Source organism: Heliconius melpomene, chromosome 6 (assembly GCF_056956725.1).
Source record: "Heliconius melpomene rosina isolate 202511_hmr_F chromosome 6, ASM5695672v1, whole genome shotgun sequence".
NCBI lineage: Eukaryota > Metazoa > Arthropoda > Insecta > Lepidoptera > Nymphalidae > Heliconius > Heliconius melpomene.
Genome location: NC_140394.1, coordinates 9,614,104 through 9,635,979, shown reverse-complemented (window position 1 = coordinate 9,635,979; position 21,876 = coordinate 9,614,104). Strand labels below are relative to the sequence as shown.

Below are 21,876 nucleotides of genomic sequence, written 5' to 3'. Positions count from 1 at the left end.
CGTAAAATGGAAAATCATTCAGTAACAAAATATTTATAATATATACCTATATCGATTAAGTTAGTAAATACTTTAGCATTTATGTATATGGATATAAATAATAAGTTTACAGTCAATTAATATACCTGTATATGAAATTCTTCACGAATCTCTTCAATCAAGTCGAGTAGACTGACTACTTTAGGAGAAATTTTGCTTAGCATTAGATATTCAAACAAGTTAGGAAATTAACTCCCACTATCGACAGCACCATCAGCTACGATATCGAAAAAAATTCGAACTTCTAAATAAAGAAAGAGGCGCTTCTAAGAAAATATTTCTCCCACTGATTTAATATTTTCTAAGAGACCTAAATCTTTACCAATATATTTATGAGAGAAGTTTCAGTACACGACTGGAATATCGTTAGTTGTACCAGATCACGTGTAGATGAAATATTACTTCGTGTTAGAATACCTTAGTAATAGTAAGAGAATGATTTAAGTGTGAAAGAAACAATATGTAATGAAATCTAAAAACTAAATTTAATTCTGATGGTAGCATGGTAGGCATAGGGAGCTTAGTGTTGAGACACTCCGCTGCCCACTTACCGCCGAATTCTGTAGGCATTGCCTCGTCACTAGAGCGAAGAAATTAATATATTAAAATAATAATTACATTATATTCTCGTTTCCTATTATATTAATATAATTTCAATCAGCCACAACCTCAGTCGACCAGTTCAGTGGTCCGGAACAAAATTATATGTTAGATGCCGTTAAATTATTACCTGTGGTATTATATTATACTCAGGTTAGTAGCGATACAATTTGTAAATCAATTTTATTACTATGATTAGATTGATTGCCTTTTATGTATGATTTTTAGAACCGTTGTAGCTTAGTGCCAGTGTCTATGTTTGTTAAAGTGTTGTTTGTAGGTTCGATTACGTGTGTGAGGGTTTTGTTTAAATTATATTACTGAATTTGGATAAGTGAAAAAAGCGGTGTTAAGTTTCGCCAGTCAGTATTTAATGTAACGATTTAATGAAAATTTGAGAACACTATTTTTTGTTCTAGTTCCAATCTGTCTTACCTGCTATATGCAAATGTTTTTTTAATTTCTTAGGTTTCAATTTAAACAAACAGCTTCACGCTGTATTCCACCACTCAACACGAAATGCCTACAAAATAAAACAACAGTGAAAAGTAGGCAACGGAGAGTGCCACACACAACAGGGTAGGCATAGGGAACTTAACACTAAGTTCTCTCTTTATTTTTGTGTAATAAAAAAGAGAAATTCGTTAAAAATCAATTAGCTTGTAATAAAGTGTTGCGTGCTCTGTAGCGGGATTTAATGCACACCTTGTTTTAGCCAGCCAACCGTAAAACAGCTGTGTTAGTAGTGTAGTTAGTATAAAATTATTTTTTTGGGTAATTTTTATCCACTATGTTCGCGTGCACTAGGTTACTCGAAATTAGTCAGAAATATAGGGTATTTCGATTCCATATAAAGTATGATTAAATAAAGATTATTTATATGTAGCCGTCGCGAAGGGGCACAAAGTGTGACTGTAAAATCGACTGGTTGTGGGTTCGATCCCCACTCGAGGAGGCAAAGCGCGGCGTTAAGTTCCGCCACTCAACACGCAATGCCTCTTGAATTCGGTGAAAAGTGGGAAACGGGACTGTCTTAACATTACGTTCCCTCTGCTGTCGTGCAATCACAATCACCATTTATGTTAAATCATATGTACAGTTCAGTTCAGTTCAGTTCAGTTTCAAGTTTATGTATAGGTATGTTAAAAATAAAATATATAATTTGTTATTTAATAATTGTAAAAGTTGATAAGATAACTTTCTAGTTGTTGATTTTACATAGAAAACGTAATATGATGTTTTTTGCGCGAACGTGTCAAATACTGTGATGGAAACTTTCATGTTCTTTTTACCTATTATATTGAGAAATTTCTAGAAAGCGCGCTCACAAAAGTCAGTAATATTTTTATTTAAATAAAAATAAATATATTTTGTTCACTACAGGAGAAAAAAAAAACGAAAAGTGATAAAAAAAATGTTCTATACAATATTTATTTTCGCTACCAATCAATCGACGAATAAAATTGCCACAAAATCACTACATCTATTTCAATCTTACGAGGTGATAAAAAAATGAGCTTAAGGCGCCCTTATCTTATCCACATATGGGAGTTACCCTTGCGAATTCTGACCAATAGAATCTTCCACCGAAGTCTCACAAAAAATTGGGGCAAGGGTCACAACCCCCTGAATAATTCGTGCAGAATTTTTGATTATATCCCCCAAAAGTAACCGAATTGGTCTTGGCATGTTTATATTTTTTTTTGCATTTTCGGAATTGCTCGCTCTCGTTGTTCCTACATGAGGTTCAGGTTGCCTGAATTTTAAATTTGATTTGGGTGTGCTTAAAATATAATATTGTGCTTTTTCCTTTCGTTTTATTTTATAGTGTTTTGGTTGTTCTTTTTGGGTTTTGTAAGCTTAGGTAATTTGTAAATTGATATTTAAATAACGAGAGTCGAACCCACTACCAATTGGGTCTACAGTCGCACGCTCGTCTCCTACTTGTCCAGTTCACGACCGGCCTTAAATTTACGTAATTATCATGTTAATATTATTTTGGCATATTTTAACTAATTAACATGTGTTTTGCAGTTCCTTTTTTCTACCTTTCACACGACTTGCATGATATCCTTCGCTCTCTATGCCCTCGAGTGTGTAACTACAATGGTGTACGTCAGTTTCAATTACCCGCGTTTAGCTACGCGAATTTAAATATACTTTACTTGAAAAAAATGTAACAAAATGTACATATATTGGCATGAATACACACATACCTATTCATCTTTTCATTTAATGTTTTTTTGCTTCGACACGTCTATTTTTTTCCCCAACTATTATAGAGCAGTCGTCTTAAGAATTAAGCCTATTGTTGTAATTTACATTTTTTTTTTCTAACAGGATTATGTTTTAAATACATTTTAATTGGTGTTTATATTTAACGCTATAATGACTGCGTGTTAAGATCCTGCATAGCAAATTGACTATTTGTAGTGGTGTTCTGACAAAGGCAGTTAATTTATACAGTATTCTTGTATAAGTATACAAAAGTGTCTATAGGTAGTATGTTTGTACAACTCCTTGCCTTTTGAGGGGTAGTAGGTTCAATTCTTTTTGTTTAGCTTTTCACTGTATTCCACATATAGCAGAGCTCTTTTCCTGGTATTGCAAGAGTGGAGAATAAAAATAATTTACATATAACCTTTCCTAGTTAGTTGACAACGAACTCCCAACCTTCGCCTCTACAGTCAGTCGTTGTGCCGATTTTTGTATAATCAATAAGGCAAATCAAATATTTTTTGACCCAAGCTTTTATAAAGTAACAGTATTTTATTAAACAGTATATACAAATATAGTTCTAGAGCAGAAGTGAACCTACGACTCTTATCTTAGATATCAAAATTCCAATTACTAGACCTATACGGCAAAAAGTTTTTGTTATAAATCGTGTAATATATTGAATTTAAAAATATAATACACTTTTAAGTATAAAAAAAGCTTCTAACACCAAAACCTCTTCATATCCAAAAGAATAAATATAAATCTTTTAAATACAAAAAAATACAATAGAAACGATTTTTCGTCAGTAGCTATTAATAAATGCATTAACCCTCTTTTAGGTGCTTGTGCGTTAAAAGATATCATTAATCAAAATTTTGCAACTCATATGTAGAATGAAACGACGTAAATAGAGTGCCGTCGTAGCGTGGCGTGTGATTGTCACTCTCGACAGCTGTGGGTTCGATTCCCGCTCGAGAAAATGATATATTTTCATTTGCTTGCTCCGATAAGACTAAAATTATCTTTAGCTTGACTGTATGTCACGCATAGATAGTAGAACAGTGGATGGCGGAAGTCAGCGCCGTTAGGTTTGTCTTGCTACGGTAGCGAGGAAAAAAACATTCTTCGAAATTCGAGATGAGATGAGAGATGACGGCCTCAATTATAAAACAGATTTACATTGTATCCCGCACATAGTAGGGTAGGCAGAGGGAACCTAGTGTTAAGACAATCTGTGCCCCATTTTCGTCCGAATTCTGGAGGCATTGCGTGTAGAGTGGCGTAATTCAACGCCGCACGCCTGCCTCGACACCAGAGCGAAGAAATGAAAATAAAATTTATCAAATTTTTCATTTTCTTGAGTGGGGATCGACCCAAATCGAACCGAAACAATCGCGTTTACAGTCACACACACACTTGTGTCCTTGCGTCAATATAACTTATTTTTAATTATAAATAACAAGGTCATAACAAGGTTAAAAAAATACATAATTTCATAATAGAGTCTTTTTATAAAATAATATAATATATAAAATATACTATAAGTTTTTCTATCCCTATCTTGTGATCTTGCTGTTCATCCCCTATCCGTTAACTACCCAGCCAGCCATATGTGCAGACGTTTCTTCACACCGATTATTTTTCCAGTGCATATCGATTTTTCCACCCCTCATTTTCTAAATATAACTAGGGGCGAGGTAGAGTGGCACAGCCTCTGATAGTAAATGCAGAGGTTGTGGGTTCGATTCTCACTGGAGGAATTAATTATATAGTATTTCCATCATTTCGCTTTGAAAAAAGACAAACTGCCGAATTGAGTTCCATCACTCAACACGCAGTGCCAAATTGGGGGATGTGTTGGGAACGGAGTGTCGGAACACTAGCTTTCGTCTGCCTACCCTATACTCGTATATGCGGTATCAAAGTGTAGTAAAAAAAGAGTATAAGAAATCCATATATTTATATAAAAATATAGTTGGGGGCGCTATTAGTTTGTTTGCTGTCTGTTTTCCTTTCATACTCAAGTGTCTTTGAGCGTAGCTTTGAGCTTTTGAAGAGTTTGAAATATAATATTTTTACTTTAAAGTAGATATTTAGTTGAGCTTAAGTTGTGATCAAATTTTAAAGAAAATGTGACTTTATAAATAAATGTAGTGTTTAATATTGATATGGTGAATGTTTCATTCCTAAATTCCAAGTGTTGGAACTGAAATACGAGCTTTATCTTAAATTCATTCCCTGGAGTCGAGGATCGAGGGTCGAACCCGCTACCATCACGTCATACCCTATGGCGCCACGATGTAAACAAATGCAACTTAAAAATCAATTAAATTAATATGTACACAGTACGAAGGCAAAGCACTTGTTAGGAGGGGTGTGTCATATCCGTGAAATAAGACATGATGCATCCAGATAGATATCAATCACTGTATGGCGCCGATGTAGAGACGTGTGAGTCGTCAATTATTAGGGATGTTTTAAATAGTTTTATGTAAATATATTGAAAATCGAGCTGTTTACGTGTTGCTTGCTTATTTTTCCTGTAGACTATAAAATATATTGGAATTTTATGTAAAAGTTGCCATAAACTTTAACTTAAAACATAAATAGAGTGCCCATTTAAAGTACTATTCCATTAAGAACAGAAAAATATTTATATACGTATAAAAATTGAAACACTTTTCTTTTCTTACTTCACGCTGTAATCTATACAAAACGTGGTAGTCAGAGAGATCCTGGGATCCTGAGATCTAGTGTAAAAACACTCCGTTCCTATTAAGACGCTTCCGTTCCAATCTTTCCGTTTGAAAATATAAAATTTTCATTACCTCTTTTTGGCAACGATTCATTTCCTTGGCATGGAAATCGAACCTACAACGCCCCTGCGCTGCGACGACCTCTTAAACATTCTCGGCTTATCTAAAGATTGTTCTATGTAAGATATATATCTTTTCAGACAGTTCCAGATAACTAAATAAAATCTTTAAGCCCCCATCAAAATATAAGCATATTATACAAAAATAAAATCAACTGATAATTCTATTTGCGGTGAGACTCTAAAGTAGATACGAGTGTCAACTTAGCTACTCCCAGTGCACTGTCGTTCTAGTTCCATTACGAGCATTTTTAAACTAACTTTGTTTGGTTTGAGCACACTTCCTATTTTATATATATTTATGTACTATGTGCAAATATGTATTTTATTTATATAATTGCTGATTAGTATTTAATATCGATTTTTATTATGGCGAGGAGCAGCGGACCTAGGTTCTTTATATTTTCTTTATCTAATGTAACTGAAAATTGGGTAATTCCCCTGAATAATATGGGATAAGGGGAAGTAATTACTTCATTGACGCAACGTCTCTGAAAACGCAAACTGCTCGGAAAGTGAAGAATGGAGTGACTCAACACTAACCTCTTGCCTGCCATCGTATGTGCAGGTTACAGCGTGACGTACGTATAAAAATATATTAATAAAGATAAGTGACTACAAAAAAAAATATTTTAAACAAATTTCAGTCAACATTCTTAAATGTGTTGTATTATAATATAATGTATGACACTATATTAAATTTAAATTAAACATAAAAAATGTTGATATGGTGCACCATATTAATCGATCGCATTTAATGCACGAATGATCTAAAACAAAATTATTTCTGGAGGGGTGGGCGTCGTGCCCAACATGGGCGCAGGAATAAGACGGCTGGGTGGTCCGTGCCCACCCCAGAATAGTCTGGTGTCCACTACATAATTTATTAACAAAATATTGATCCCGAAAATTAAAAATAAAAAACCACATTTACATGAACATATCTAGTCAAAGCCTAAGTCTAGGCCTGACCCCCCAGAAAATATATCTAGACGCGCCCATGCTTACAAGTATAGCTTTTATTTGAAAAGTAATAAGCACTTCTTGTTGTTGCTTAAAGTGGCCAGATGTTACATGATTTCGCAAAGTTAATCGTCGTTTTCTACCCCCCCCTATTTCATTTGAAGGAAGAATTTGTTTGAAAATGCCATAGAGTGCATGTTTCATTTACTGTTTTGTAGAGCACTTATCAATATGGCATGTAGTGGTTCGATTATCACTTACAGTATAAAATATATTTAGGTAACTGTAATATAAGGCTGTTGTAGTTTATTTTTTTATCAGAAATATAGTATATGTATTTTGAATTAGGAATTAGGAATTTGTATTTAGAAATGGGAGATATTGCACCCCCCACTATTTAATTTAAATTTTATGTCTCCTAACCTCAAGGTTGTCTGGAAGAAATCGCTAATTAGCGATAAGACCGCTTTGTCCGCCTAACAAAATATGTGGAGAGTGAGTAGGTAGTGTTAAGACACGCGACATTGTAGTGGCAGTACTCAAGCAATTACGCTGGAGGCATTGTGTGTTGAGTGGCAGAACTCAACGCCGCGCTTTGCCTCGACACCAGAGCGAAGAAATGGAAATATCAACGTAAATAAATATTTCACTTCCTCGAGTGGGGATCGAACCCACAACCGTAACGTTACAGGCACCCACTCACTCACTCGGCCTCAAAGTCCTTTTAAGAACAAATAAATTTGCACCACAAATTTATTTTTTTAATATAATACGAGTATATAAATTTTTCACAATTCCATGATTTCACTATTCCGCAATTTAATTTTCTTCGTCAGTGGCACGTCACTAATAATTCGCTGTATTTTAGTACTTTGCATCTTGAAGCTTTCATAGAAGAGAAAGCTCCATAATTGCTATTTCAACTAAGAAAGCTTTTATGCTTTTCAGGTCTTATGTTATATCGTTATTAAATATTAATTAATTATAGTTGTTAATGTAATATTATAATTTGACTTTTATTTTTCCTTTGAAATTACTGAACTAAACTTTTATTACAAATATTTTTCTTTCTTTAATATCTTGGTTATTTTTATTAAGAGCTTATTTTTAAAGACCTAATGTTTTCAGAAGAAGAAATTATCATAGAAATATTATATTAAGGATTTATTTTACTTATAACAAAAAAATATTTTTTTGCATCACGCTGTATCCCACACACAACATGATAGTTAGAGGAAATTTAGTGGTAAGACACTCCGTTCTCCATATTTATTGTGACAAAAATAAAATGTTTAGTTAGTTATATTTAAAGAAAATACATTACTTTGCAAGTTAAGGTTCCATTATTTAAACACGTGAAAGCTATTCAAACTGATCAGGTCATACATTTAAATTTTTATACATTCATTTCTTACATCTTTTTATCACATCACATACAAAACTACCCCTCAACTAACTCATATAAAATAAAATCGTAAACCATAAATAGTGGTAATTGAATTAAGAAACGATAATCGATATAACGCCCGAACGATTTCCCCATATTCATAAATTAACTAAATAATCGAGCTATCGAGACCATCCGAACGTGACTAATGTTAAGAAAAAATTGTAAGAAAAAAATCGTAACTAGAAAGAAAGAAAGATCGTAAATAGTATCGGTTTTGGGTTATAAAGAAATCGGGCCCCTTTAACTGTGTCAAGTATTATGATGGTATATTTATGGCCGCTATGGGGTGAATAGATAACGCTTTGCAAAAAGGTATATGGTGCTTAGAAGAAATGTGATGGAGAAATTTCATTTATATACTTGTAAAATTATTGTAGCAAAAATTTAATATATTAATTCAGTTTTATGCATACTAGTTTAATATGTAATAAGGTCTCAACAAAACATCTATGTGTTTTCAAATGTACTTTCTCTTCGTCTTTTTATAAATAGATCAATAAATGCTAAAGGCAAAGGAGACTTTTTTAAATTTATGCTATATGCCGCACATAACAAAAGAGCAAAAGGGAACCTGGGAACCTAGTTTTAACATTTCATTTCTATAAAGACACTCCGGTCCCACACTTTCCGCCGAATTCTAGAGGAACTCAACGCGAATCGAATGCAACGCAGCGGGAATCGAACCCACAACTTTCTCTTTTTTTTAATATTTAGTACTAGTTAACTACCATTTGTAATATTAGACTGTTTCTATTTAGGTAAGCTTTATAGTATTTATAATTATTTATAGTTCCGATATAAATTTTAAACTTTTTTTTCATCCCACACAAGATTATTAATAATCTAAATGTAGCGTACTTACGGCCGTGCTGACGTCAAATCTGCTACTTTGGTCGATAAAGCGTTATGAGTTCTTTCACATTTGTGTTGGTTCCCTTATTTAATGAATCATTTGAAAAAATGTAATTTGTTTCGCTTGTTTTTCGTGTGTAAGACCCAGTTTTAGTTTTGAATCTAAATATAAATAAACTTATTTCTTAAATAAAATAAGATTATAAATAAATTTGGCGGTGTTACACCGAAATAATTTAATTCATTACATTACATTCTCTGTCTAAATGGCGAAACTTAACGCTGCTTTACCATAGCGGGGAGAAGAAAATAATTAATTCGCTCCCAGAAATCGAACACGCTACCGTCGCATTCATTCACTATAAGGCTATGACCTACTGCGCCACGAGCGCTTCAAGTATAGCAATAATTGCAACCAAGTTAATTCTAAACACGAAAAAAGATTTTTTACATTTTAATGACGTTAAACTACTAAAAGTCATATAAAATTGCCATCTTAACTCAGTTTTTCTATTTCATTACCAACGTCAAAGCTGTATGTAGGTGACTCATGAATCGCAAGTCCATATTATATAGGTCACCTTACGCGAAGGTGAGGTAACTGGGACGTATCAAAAAAATGGAACGGGAACCTTTGTTTGTGTAATATGGGTTTTTGGGATAAAATTTCTAATTGTCGTGCTAAGTATATTTTTTTTTGGTCGGTTGGTTGGTTGGTTGGTTGTGGAAGAATATCTGTGATTGGGTATAAAAGATAAATTATTAAATTATAGGCCGCCGTGGCACAAGGGTGTACAACAACTGTAACGGTCGATTTTTTTTCCTGACTAAAATCTTTATTTGCAATTTATCGGCAAAGCGCGGCGTTAAGTTCTGCCACTCGACACGCAATGCCTCCAGAATTCGGCAGAAAGTGGGGAACGGAGTGTTTTAACACTAGGTTCCCTCTGCCTACCTTGCTGTGTGCGGGATACAGCGTGAAGCTGATTTGTTAAATTACAATATTTTTTCCTTATATTTAATTAGGCAGAATGTGGGGATAAGAGGTGTTTTAATGGAAACGGAGTGTCTTTACACTGGGTTTGGGGTTTTGTTCAAATAAATAAATATTTAAGCCCATCAATTAATGGCAGACAGCCGATAACAACTTGATATGAATGTATATCAGTCTTAATTACTTATGGATATCGAAGCTACTACTTCCGGTTTGTTACAAAAACTCATTATTAGTAGAATATACCTATAATCTATATGTTCAAAATTATTTTTTTTGTAATAAATTACCTTTTAGAATTTGAAATCGTGGTGGCGTAGAGGGATGGTTTCTGACTGTAAACACAATGGTTATGGGTTCCTTAAACGTAAATATGACTATTATATAACTATTCCGTTTCCCCGATCTTCTAAAACGAAATGCGGCGTTAGGTTACGCTGAAATCAGTTTAGGCTATAAAAAAATCACAATATCTATCTATATATAAATATTACTTCAGTTAATTTTATTTATATTTAACTTTCTTTGAAGAGTAATTAGGTCAGCTCATTAAATTGCACATTCCAAGAATTAAATAAAATAATAACAAGTTAGGTCGCTAATTATAATGATGAATGGGTATGGGCTTGTATGTCAGAGTCGACACATAGAATATTTCATTTAATATATTATCATTTTTTTTATTTCGCTTTATACCTTATATGGTATGGTTGGCAGAGAGGGTCTGGTGTCGAGATACTACACTTTTCGTCTGAAAAGACAGGCGAAGAAATAGCTATAACTTTTGTTATTGTTAACGTTATTCATTATTATACCTCTTTGTTTTCGATTTAAGTACTTTAAATAGTTAATTTGCATCTACATAGATACTATAAAGCCCTAATATTATTTTAAATAAAATCGATTCGTTTTTTTCTCTAGTTAGTGCCCCTAGCAAACATCGTTAAACGTTTTTATTACTGGGTTCAGTAATAAAATCTTGTCTTTTGTGGAAAGCTGTTTTGCCACGGTTTTATTGACATTTGATGATGAATTAAAGATTTGATAGCTTTTATGTAACGTATTGTTGATTGTAAACAGTATTAAATTTAAAATTAAGTCAATTCTTTGTACGCTGTAAATGACAGTGTAGGCAAAGGGAACTTAGTGTTAAGACACTCCACTCCATTCCTATTATTTCTATTATTAGAGGTGAAACTGAATAATATATATTGTAGAATTATTACATATTGCTTAGGTATTATTTTTACGTTATTTGTGACCTAGGTTATCTATAAATAAATAATTATGCTGTAAATTGCGTGAACTGTGTTTTAAAAGGAACTTACTCTATAAAGATGATTAGTTGCTTGTGTTTTATTAAATGTCAGTTTTTTAAAAACAATTTGAATATTCATATTTAATATAGATCTTTTAATCAGATCTATGTCATCAAATTGACATAGATCTATCTATGTCAATTTAATCACTACCTATGACATTTACTTGTATGTACTTAATGTAAACATAAATTTAAAAAAGAAATATATAATCAGTATAATACTCGTATATATATTTTTATTTTTCAGGTATGATTCCGTTCAAGAATAAAGGTTTTTCTTTGTTGGGAAAGAGGGAAGTGAGTTTGTCCATTTATTATTTTTCCTTTTATTTCTTTTTAACTTTCCTAGCTGTCGCGCTGAGTAAATTAAAATAATTCATTTAACTCTAGCCTAGTGGGGTTGAATTCACAACCGTCGCGTTTACATTCAGAGCCTTTTCCACTATGCCACGATGGGCTCACTATACAAAATTACTATAAATATATCTTTTATAAACTAACGAAGACTCTTTCTACGACGATAAAAGGTGGGTAACCGGTTCAACTCCCGATTAGGGTGTAGGAGGACGACATTCTCGAAATCAGGATAAATAATTAGTTAGTCTCATATTTTTAAAAACTGGTTGTGTAAGTCCTACCTACTACGGAAAAGGAAAGGAAGGAAACATTCGCTTGATAATGTTTGCTTGTGTTATTGTTATTAATTTTTCATACATATCTTATTTATTAAATATAAATATTGTGACCTCAGGTACAATGGGACCCAATAGATGGACGTTCTAACACAAAGACAATTTTTCAGAGCAAACCAATATATATTACCAATTATTTATATTTATTAAATATAAATAAGATATGTATGTGCATATGTGAAACGATCGACGGAATGGATGGATGGAAGATGAAAGGAAATATTTAAAATCTAAGTACACATGATGGTTTTGGGTTCAATTCACACTCAGGGGATGATAATATGAATATCATTTCCTCGCTCTGGTAAAAAAACAAAATAAAGAGTTGGGAATGGAGTGTCTCAACACTAGGTTCTCTCTGCGTTCGGTTGCGGTTCACCTTGCTATTTACAGCGTGAACCTAGAAAATTAAAAAGAGAAAATGAACAGGAATTATGTATATTTAAAATAAGAAGATTATGTAAATACATGTTTTGCACAGCGTTCAAAATATCGTGATGGTGATGCCGCGATAACTATTTCCACGATTCCCGAAGGCGACTATCACGAAATGGTAAACCTCTGGAGCGCGGTCGCGGTACTGGATTTATTTATATTTAGGCTTCTATATAATTTACTAGCGGACGCGCGCAGCTTCGCTTGCTTATTGCTTAGGGGTGAATTCTAATAAACTTTGATACACGTGTTCAATAAAATATTTTTAAGAGTCTCAATTTCAAATTTTATAAAAATCTGTGGCGATTTAAAGATTTTTCTATATAAACTATCAACCCCTTATTTACACCCCTAGGGGATGAATTAAAATAAACCACGAAACTTATGTTCAATGAAATATTTTTAAGAGTCAAAATTTCAAATTTTATAAAAATCGGTGGCGATTTAAAGATTTTTCCATACAAACTTTCAACCCCTTATTTGCACCCTTAGGGGAAGAATTCTAGAAAACCATGAAACATGTGTTCAATTAAATACTTTTAAGAGTCTGAATTTAAAATTTTATAAAAATTGGTGGCGATTTAAAAAAAAAGTCTATACAAACTTTCAACCCCTTATTTGCACCCTTAGGGGGAGAATTCTAGTAAACGATGAAACACGTGTTCAATTAAATACTTTTAAAAATCTAAATTTCAAATTTTATAAAAATCGGTGCCGATTTATTTTTTTTTCATACAAACTTTGAACCCCTATTTCACCCCTTTAGGGTAAAAATTTTTCAAAATCCCTTCTTAGTGGATATCCAGATTACGCAAGTAAACTTTTGTCCAAATTTAACGTTTCTACGCACAGCGGTTACGGCTGTGCGTGCGTCTTACCTCAGTCAGTGAGGACAAGTCCTTTTATATATATAGATAATGCTTTGAAGGTAGAAATATAGAAAGAAAAACCGACTGTAACGCGACGGTTGTGGTTTCGATCCCCAGTCGGGGGAAGTTATTATTATTCGGTGGAAAGTGGGGAACGGAGAGTCTTAACACTAGGTTCCCTTAGCCTGCTATATGCGGGGTACAGCATAAAGCTGTTAATAACAGATTTCGTCTTATTTTCTATGGAATTATCATTTATTTATAGGTATCGTTTCTATTTTTAGTTTTGATTTAATGGCAATCAAAGTGTCGATTGTAATTAATTTCACAATAAACAAATTCAAAGAACTTACTTGTATATATAATTAGTAAGGTTAATATTTTATATAAGTAATTATATATATTTATCAATATAAAAAGTAATGATAAGGTACAGTAAATAAAATTCTGTATAAAATACATGTAGTCATGCTTTAAATTAACAGCAAACCTTTATATAAAACTATTAATCAAAATTTCATTTGATAAAGCGTACAAAATAGATTTATTTTTCATTTATCTCAAATAGTTTTAGCTTAACGATGTATCTCGTATATATCTACCATGGTAAATAAAGGGAACCTAGTACATTTCGTTCCCCACATGTTGAGTAGCGGAACTCTATGGCATGTTTTGTCTTGCGAAAACGAAAATAACTCATTCCCCCAAGTGATAATCGAACCTACAACCGTTACCCAAAAACATTTGAAACGTACAAAACAAATTCATATGAAACAATAATAAATTAAATAATTCATGATTCAGGAAACTCGTCGACGCTTTCTAAAGAGAGTAGAGGTATTTCATACAGCGAGTGTATAGAATATTAAAATAGCAATATGATATTAGACTCGCAAGAAACGGACCCCAGAGACCAGCTGACCTAAATGTATGGATATTTATGTATGGAGCTGAATAGTGGGCAGGTTCTCTTAGAACAAGTGAAATGATGACCTAGACTGATAGATGATGTAGAGAATAGGCTTTTTGAAAATTACTTTTTTATATGTTTTTCTCGCGTTTGGACTTCTTTTGACATGCCTCTGCTAGGTTGACAAGAGAGATCTGGGAATCGAACCGGTACCTATCGTGTAGTGTCAAAGCATTTTGTATCACCTAACTCCAACTTCTTAAACTTTTTTGTTCTTCTTCTTAATCTTAGTTTAACTGTCGTCTAGTTAACTGAGGCCGTGGTAATGCAGCGGCAAAGCGGCTAACTGTAAAGGAAACATTTGTAAACCTTCGCTCTGGCAACAAGACGAATCGCGGCGTTGAGTTCCGTCACTAAACACGCGAAAGGGGGGAACGAAGTGTCTGTGCGTGTTAACACTATGTTCCATCCCTGATAATTGCGGGATACAGCGGGAACCTTAGTACAGCGTCTATATACTGCTAAAGTTAATCTGACCTATATACGCCATGAAGCGATTTGTTCTGTTTAAAACACTGAACAAGCATGAATTGGATCGTGCTGTCGCATACAGTGCTCGTGACTTGTGGAAGATTATACTATTAAGGTATTTCGAGATATGCTATTTTATTTGTATTTCTATTTTAAATTGTCTAGTTTTATGAAAATGAAATTTTTTTATTATATAGATGAAGTTATGCATGAGTCCAATTTTATTTAATTAATTTCTCGCTTCAACATTAAACGGAAATGGAAAGTAGAGAACGGAGTGTTTTCACACTAGGCTCTCTTTTTCGTATACAGCGTGTATTTTGTAAGATTTGTAAAATGAAATTAATAATAAGTTACCGACTATTTTCTGTTGAAAATAAAACTTAAAATAAAAGAATATCTGCGCAAATGGGTGGGATATTAATGGATTACACTTTCGTTTAATAAGATTGAAAAGTATATTTAATAAATAGTTTTTTTTTGGAGATTTTGCTTCTTGAGTTTTGGCGGAATTCAACGACGCTGTATATCTTGTTACTAATGCGAGGAAACGAAAATAATTCTCCCAATTTAAATCGAATCTACAATTATACATATTCGAAAAGATTTCGAACTCACAACCACAACAATGATTCTGCCTGACGATGCTAACATAATAAATAGTAATTTATAGTTTTAGACAGGTGTTTAAATATAATATAATTAACAAAAAAAACTCGTTAAACTTGCACACAAACTATAAGAGAAACAAAAAATGGATATACCCACATATAAAGTAATTGATTCATCACGTCGTATTCATATAAAGTGATGGACGGAATTGATTAGTAAGGCTTATACAGTTTTAGCTATTAGAATTTGGTTTGCTTTTTAACAGTATAAGAATAATATAAGATTTGGCTTTTTTTATTTGTATGTCATCATCATCATCATCATCAACAGCCATCTTTTGTCCACTGTTGGACATAGGCCTTCCCCAATTCTCGCCACCACACTCGATCCTCAGCTTTTCGGACCCATCCGCTTCCCGCCAACCTTGTATGTAGGTATATATAATATGAAAACGATGTTTAATTCTTGTTTGTTAACTATAATTGACTCAGCGGAATATGAACCCACTATCAATATGTAACGAAAAGTACTAAACCTGTGGTCTAATTAAGATTTTTTTATAGTATTATTATTTATCGATTTGAAGACTAAATAACACAGTTTTACTGAATTACTAATATTATGAAGCGAAAGAGTTTGTTTGGATGAACGCGCTAATCCCAGGAACTACAAATATAATCGATTTGAAAGATCCTCTTTGTCTTATATAGTACATTTATCGGGTACTTAGATTGTGTCATGTGGCAAACACAACCTTTAGTTTTTTTCCATTAGACCACAAGGACGAAACCGGGAGTCGAAGCTAGTCAGTCAGTCACATATATCTTCCTATTATCTCCCAAGATACCCACTTAGATATCGTTACCTTACTACCTCAGTGTTACATAATAAAGATGCAATAGTCCCCGTATCAATTGAAGGAGAAATTTTGCCCTATTACGTAATATGGTTTGTTATGTTCCTAATATTTTCAACTTATATAACTCAATATTTTCTTTATCATTTCTGCTATTTGTGATGCATCGTGTAGATTGCAGTTCTAAGCATTAAGCATATAAAGAAAGTGGTTTTTTTTGGGATTTTTTCTTTTAAGGAAACTCTTTTAAGGAAAATATTCGTCCTTTAGCATTTAATGAAATACTGGCAACGGACTTAACAGAGTTAATTATTATAATTAATTGAAATAAAAATTAGTTTCGGCTCAGTTCTTCACTTTCTTTACTTTTCGATTTTAAGATATTGCGTGATTAGTAGTGTAAACTGGAACTCAACTACGCGCTCTGAATAGTAGCATGGAAATGAAAAAAATTATAAATATATTATTATATTCCCGTCGTGGTGCTGTGGGATAGCTTCCGACTGTATACGCGACGGTAATGGGTTCGATTGCCACTCGAGGCAATAATTATATTTCATTTATTTTAATTTCACTGCTCTGTCGAGTTCCGCCTCTCAACAAGTAATATTTTAAAAAATTGCCGAAATTGTAGGGAACTGAGTGTTTTAACACTAGGTTCCCTGTGCCTACCCAGCTATGAAGGAAAAAAATAAAAAAAATATTCGAATGTAATGGATCGAACTTATATGTAATACTTTTTTAAGATAAAATTAATATATTTACTCATACTAAACATGCCTATAAGTTTTTTGTATAATTATTTTATCTAATTTGTTCGTCGGTTACTTCTTGAAAACCTGATCTGCTGTCAATTTTATCTTTATCTTTTTATCTTATTTCAATACGATCAATCAGTTCTTTAGATACTATTAACATAATAGATTGTAATGTGTAGTAGATATACCTATAGAATATCAAATATGTAGTCTCTTTTTATTTTTTTATTTCTGCCAAGTAGGCGGAGAGTGTTGATAATTAAACACTCCGCTCTTCATATTTGCTTTAAACGTAAATGTCCAATAAAAGAGAAGATAAATGTTCACCGGCAAGAATAGGAGATCTAATGGGTGCCGAGTTCGATGTACACTCGGAATAAAATTCATCTGTTTATTTTTTTTTTGTATCTTTAAAGCGGCTGATGAAATTTATCAAATTTTGACATTTATTTATTTATCCTTTATGATGGAAATAACTTTAGAAGAAAAATAGATAGTTAAGGAAAATGGAAAGCATAATATTATTGGTGCATGCTAAAATATCGTTAATTAGTTTTGTAATTACTTAACCAGCCTTGAGGCCAGTCGTGACAGAGTGACAGAGTGACACAAAGTGTGACTGTAAACACGACATGTGATAGGTTCGATTCCCACATCAGGAAATGAAATATTTAATATTTTCATTTGCGCGGTGTTCAGTTCCGCAACTCAAAACGCAATGCCCCCATTTCGGGGGAAATAGAGTAACGGACTATTTTACAAACAAACAGATAAAAAAACATTTTTTTGGGTTTCATTACTTATTACATATCCTATCCTATCCTATTCCTATCCTATATCTTATAAAACAAAGTCGCTTTTTGTGTCTGTCTGAACTTTCTAACTCTTCTTCTTCTAAACCACCCAACGGATTTAGATGCGGTTTTCACCATTAGGTCGAGTATTTCTCAGGGAAGGTTTATATATAGTTTATTATTTGTAAATTCTTATGTAAATTAACATAAATACGACAAATGTGTATAAAGTCCTACCCGCTGAGACACTTTGGCGCATGCGCTGCTTTAATGGTAAATACTACATGAAAAAAATGTACTAGAGTATTGTTCCTCTTAATAAGATCTACAAAAAAGTCCGCGATGGCATATTCGTATCTTTTAAGAATAACGTGTAGTGATCATATTTCTGTCTAAAAATAGTAATTTCATTATATTTTTTATTGTGAGGGATATTTTTCCATAATGGTATTAATCCTTATCCTTTAAAATACTTTATTAAATTTCTACGTTAAACGAAGATAAAATTTTCTTTTTAAACTATTTCGAAATTGCGAATAGTTTTAGAGAAAAACGCATTTAATTATTGACACATCATGCCGTTCACACATCAACTGTATCGAGTCAAGTTTCACTTATCCCTTACTCTCAGCATATAAATAAGTATATTAGTTACGTTGGCCATTTAATGTAGATCAAAACTGTCTTTTCTGTTTTTCAATTTAATAAGTACTTTAGAAGTTGTTACAATATCAAAAAATCCTTGCTGCGAGACGCGCCTCGCGACGTTATGCTTATACAAGCGAGTCCGCCGCGTCCGCCTGCCTTACACGCATCGGTGGTTCAGTGGTAGAATGCTCGCCTGCCACGCGGGCAGCCCGGGTTCAATTCCCGGCCGATGCATTCTATTTAATTTTCGTCACAGGCAGCCACGTAGTGCTTGCTTTTCATCAGGGACAGAATACCCTCTTCAGCATTAACCACAAGCTCGAAAAAAAAACCCACCTGCCTTTATAGCAACGAAGATTTAGATGCGTTTGCACGTATTGGATAATTCGATTTGAATGTATTATTTAATGTCATTTAACTATCTAAAAATAGTAATTTAAATATATTTTAATAAGTACTTGAAAAGATTAGTATCACAGATATAAAATTACGGTACCTAAAATCCTTGCTGTGTAAAACAATTGGAAAATCCTTATTGAAACTACGAAAATGCGGGTTGCATTAGGGTTTAATTAATTTTCACATTATCTTAAGTGATTTGCAAACATACATTATATGAATAATCCAGTAGTAAAAGCGGGCGAAGCCGCAATAGGGTCGCTAGTTCATTATAAATTTAAATACCCCTCAATAATAGATTTTCTCATATATTTTATATGTACAGATAGCAAACAAAAAACATACATATACTATTGATAAAAAATAAGCCTAATGAACTGTGTATTTCATACTAAAAAGCCATAATAGATGTTAACAGATATGATTTAAAAATGTCGTCATAAATTTAATAGATTAGAAGCAATTAAAATTTAGAAGGGACTATTAAACACCCCTAAGCCTTACTGAAGTTATGATAAAATGTCACAGGTTTAACTGCTTATGTAAGTTGTATATCCACTGACTTTGTCATATATTTTGTAGATAGTTAACTACGTTAACACCTTTCCATCCATTCCATTTATGTCCAATACAAATTTAAATTTATACTAACCGATTTAAATAAAAAAACATACAATACTTAAAATCCAGGAGCCCTAAAATAAATAAATAATAATATTAATATATTCTTATAACTATTTATATTTGCTAAAAATAATGTATCCTTGTTGGAATGCTGTGAAAAATAATTTTCACATTAAAAAAATTGACTCTACTTTTTTATATATGACACACACTACCTGTAATTCAAATCATTGATAACAAACGTCAATATTTACATCAGTGACCTTTAAAACTATAATTATGTGTAAAAATAGCTGATAAGATAATACGAGTATAATCTCGAAGACATTACTACGTGCCGACTACGTAAGGTAACTTGTCAGTGCGCGCCTGACCGCCGACCGAGTAAGACGTGCCGCGAGCAATGTACTACATGAACTAACCGGGATTCGAACCCAAATACGGCGACAGGATAGTTTAAAACGTGTACAGAATTGTGATGGATTTAAAACAATAGATAGCGGATACAGTGGAGCTATTTAAAAGTGATAAAAAGTTATAATCGATTCCGTCTCAATAGGAAATCGCTAGTGAGAATGTTTCATTGATTGCAACTCGATACAAAATGTTGGCAGTCAAGAATTTTTTTATGCCCGAGAAGAGAGTGGACTCTCCGCGGTTTTCTCGGATGCCTGAGGCTCTTATGAGATCTATAAGGCGGCGGTCGCTTAGAGTGAAGAGAACCAAGTCACTGGTTCTAGTGAACGAGAAAAGGAAATCTGGTGAGTGCAAAATATAGCTTTGAATATACATAGTGTCGTTCAAATATTCCTTTTGGATAAGAGAAAGATTATATTGTTTTTGTTGTATTAAGGTAAAACGATTTAAGTTTTAAATAAGTTATTTAACATTATCTAGGTATATTATATAAAAAATATTTTATTACTGAGTGACTGACTGGACTTAGAAAATTCCTACCAGAATGGAAAAGGCAGGATTTTTAGGGAAGTAAGTATATTTTTCTTGAAGATGTTATATTTAATTTTAAATAAAGTACCAATAAGTATATCATAGAGTCGTTACATCAAATACTTATATACATATCATGTAAAAATGTATTGCTTAATTATTCATTTCCTACTCGTTTATTAATAGCTGTAAATAGTTATATACGATTGTAAATGTTTTATTACAATATACATACATCGTAGTTATTCGTGTTTACATAAACTCTTTACATAATTAATGTAAAGTAGAGTGTTTTTTTTTCTTTTTAAGTTATTTTTAAAATACTTTAATAATAAGTTTTATCGTTTATGATTCTACTGTATTTTTTATAATGATATAAAAATATTTTTTATTGTTTCAATTTTAATTTTTGTATGGAAATTAACATTTTATTTTTATTATGTAAATTTTTTGCTCATATTATTATTATAATCTTACAAAGATATTATAGATAATTATACCATATATTTTTAAATGTACACCGCAAAAAATCCTTACGTAGAGTCGGCAGAAACACGTGATATTTAAATTACCTCATATAAAAACGTATTGTTTATACTGCAAATAAAGTAAAATAAAATAAAGGTAATTTATTGTTTTACTATGTAAATTTTATCGCAATATTATTATTACAATACAAATAATGTTCATATATTAAACGTTTAGTCAAGGTCGTCTTACTCGAGCGTAATGAAGCCTTATTATTTTAAACTAAGAAGGTGTATAGCACTTGTTATTTTCTATAGGATTTCTCTAACTCATAAGATATTAGTTTTTTTTATTTTGCTATGTACTGTTGATGGCGTTTGATTGTAGTGTGGTGATTGTGGGTTTGATTTCCACTCGAGGAAATTATATTATTTTTATATCGTCGCTTTTGTAGCAGCGTAAGAGAAATTAGAGTACTGGAACTAAAACTCATCTTCAGGTAGAGGAGGATGGAGTGTCTTGTCACCAGGTCCTCTCTATTTTACCATTCTGTGTGAGTGAAGGCGTGAAGCTAAAAAATTATTGTTTCTTTTGACTCAAGTATACCAACAAAGTAATATGTAAGGCTCTACAGATTGTTACTACGTAGTAAGCTAAATATAGATATGAGTTACTTTATATCAAACCGGTTTATATAATATTCCTTTGTTATCTAAAGTGATATTTGCACATCTAAAGTAGTTTTTAGAGCAAACAGAGAGCTTTGTTTGAAGATTCACTTATATTTTTCACATTTAATTGCAAAATGTTAATAGTTATGTATATAGAAATGTAATATTTGGATCGCCTAATTTTCGTGACATTGCCTGTTGAGGGGCGGAACTTAACGCCGCACTATGACTACCACAGCGAAAAAAAATATAATTGAAATATAATTACTCCAGAATGAAGATTGAATTCCGTCGTATTTACCATCAAAGGTTGTCCTACAGTGTCACATCTATATTATTCAAGTTTT

General features: G+C 32.5%; 1 protein-coding gene across 2 annotated transcripts in view; it reads left to right on the top strand.

Moving 5' to 3' along the window:
* The window catches only part of CenG1A (Centaurin gamma 1A), a 241,058-nt gene that overhangs the window by 158,347 nt on the left and 60,835 nt on the right, over positions 1-21,876 (top strand). The window contains exon 1 of one of the 2 annotated variants that reach the window (XM_085186351.1): positions 19,798-20,203. The exons of the other annotated variant lie outside the window; for it this stretch is intronic. Within the exon in view, the coding sequence (XP_085042477.1) occupies positions 20,047-20,203 (157 nt within the window). The 5' untranslated portion in view covers positions 19,798-20,046. Of the gene's footprint in view, positions 1-19,797; positions 20,204-21,876 lie in introns of those variants that run through there. 2 annotated transcript variants of the gene reach the window in all.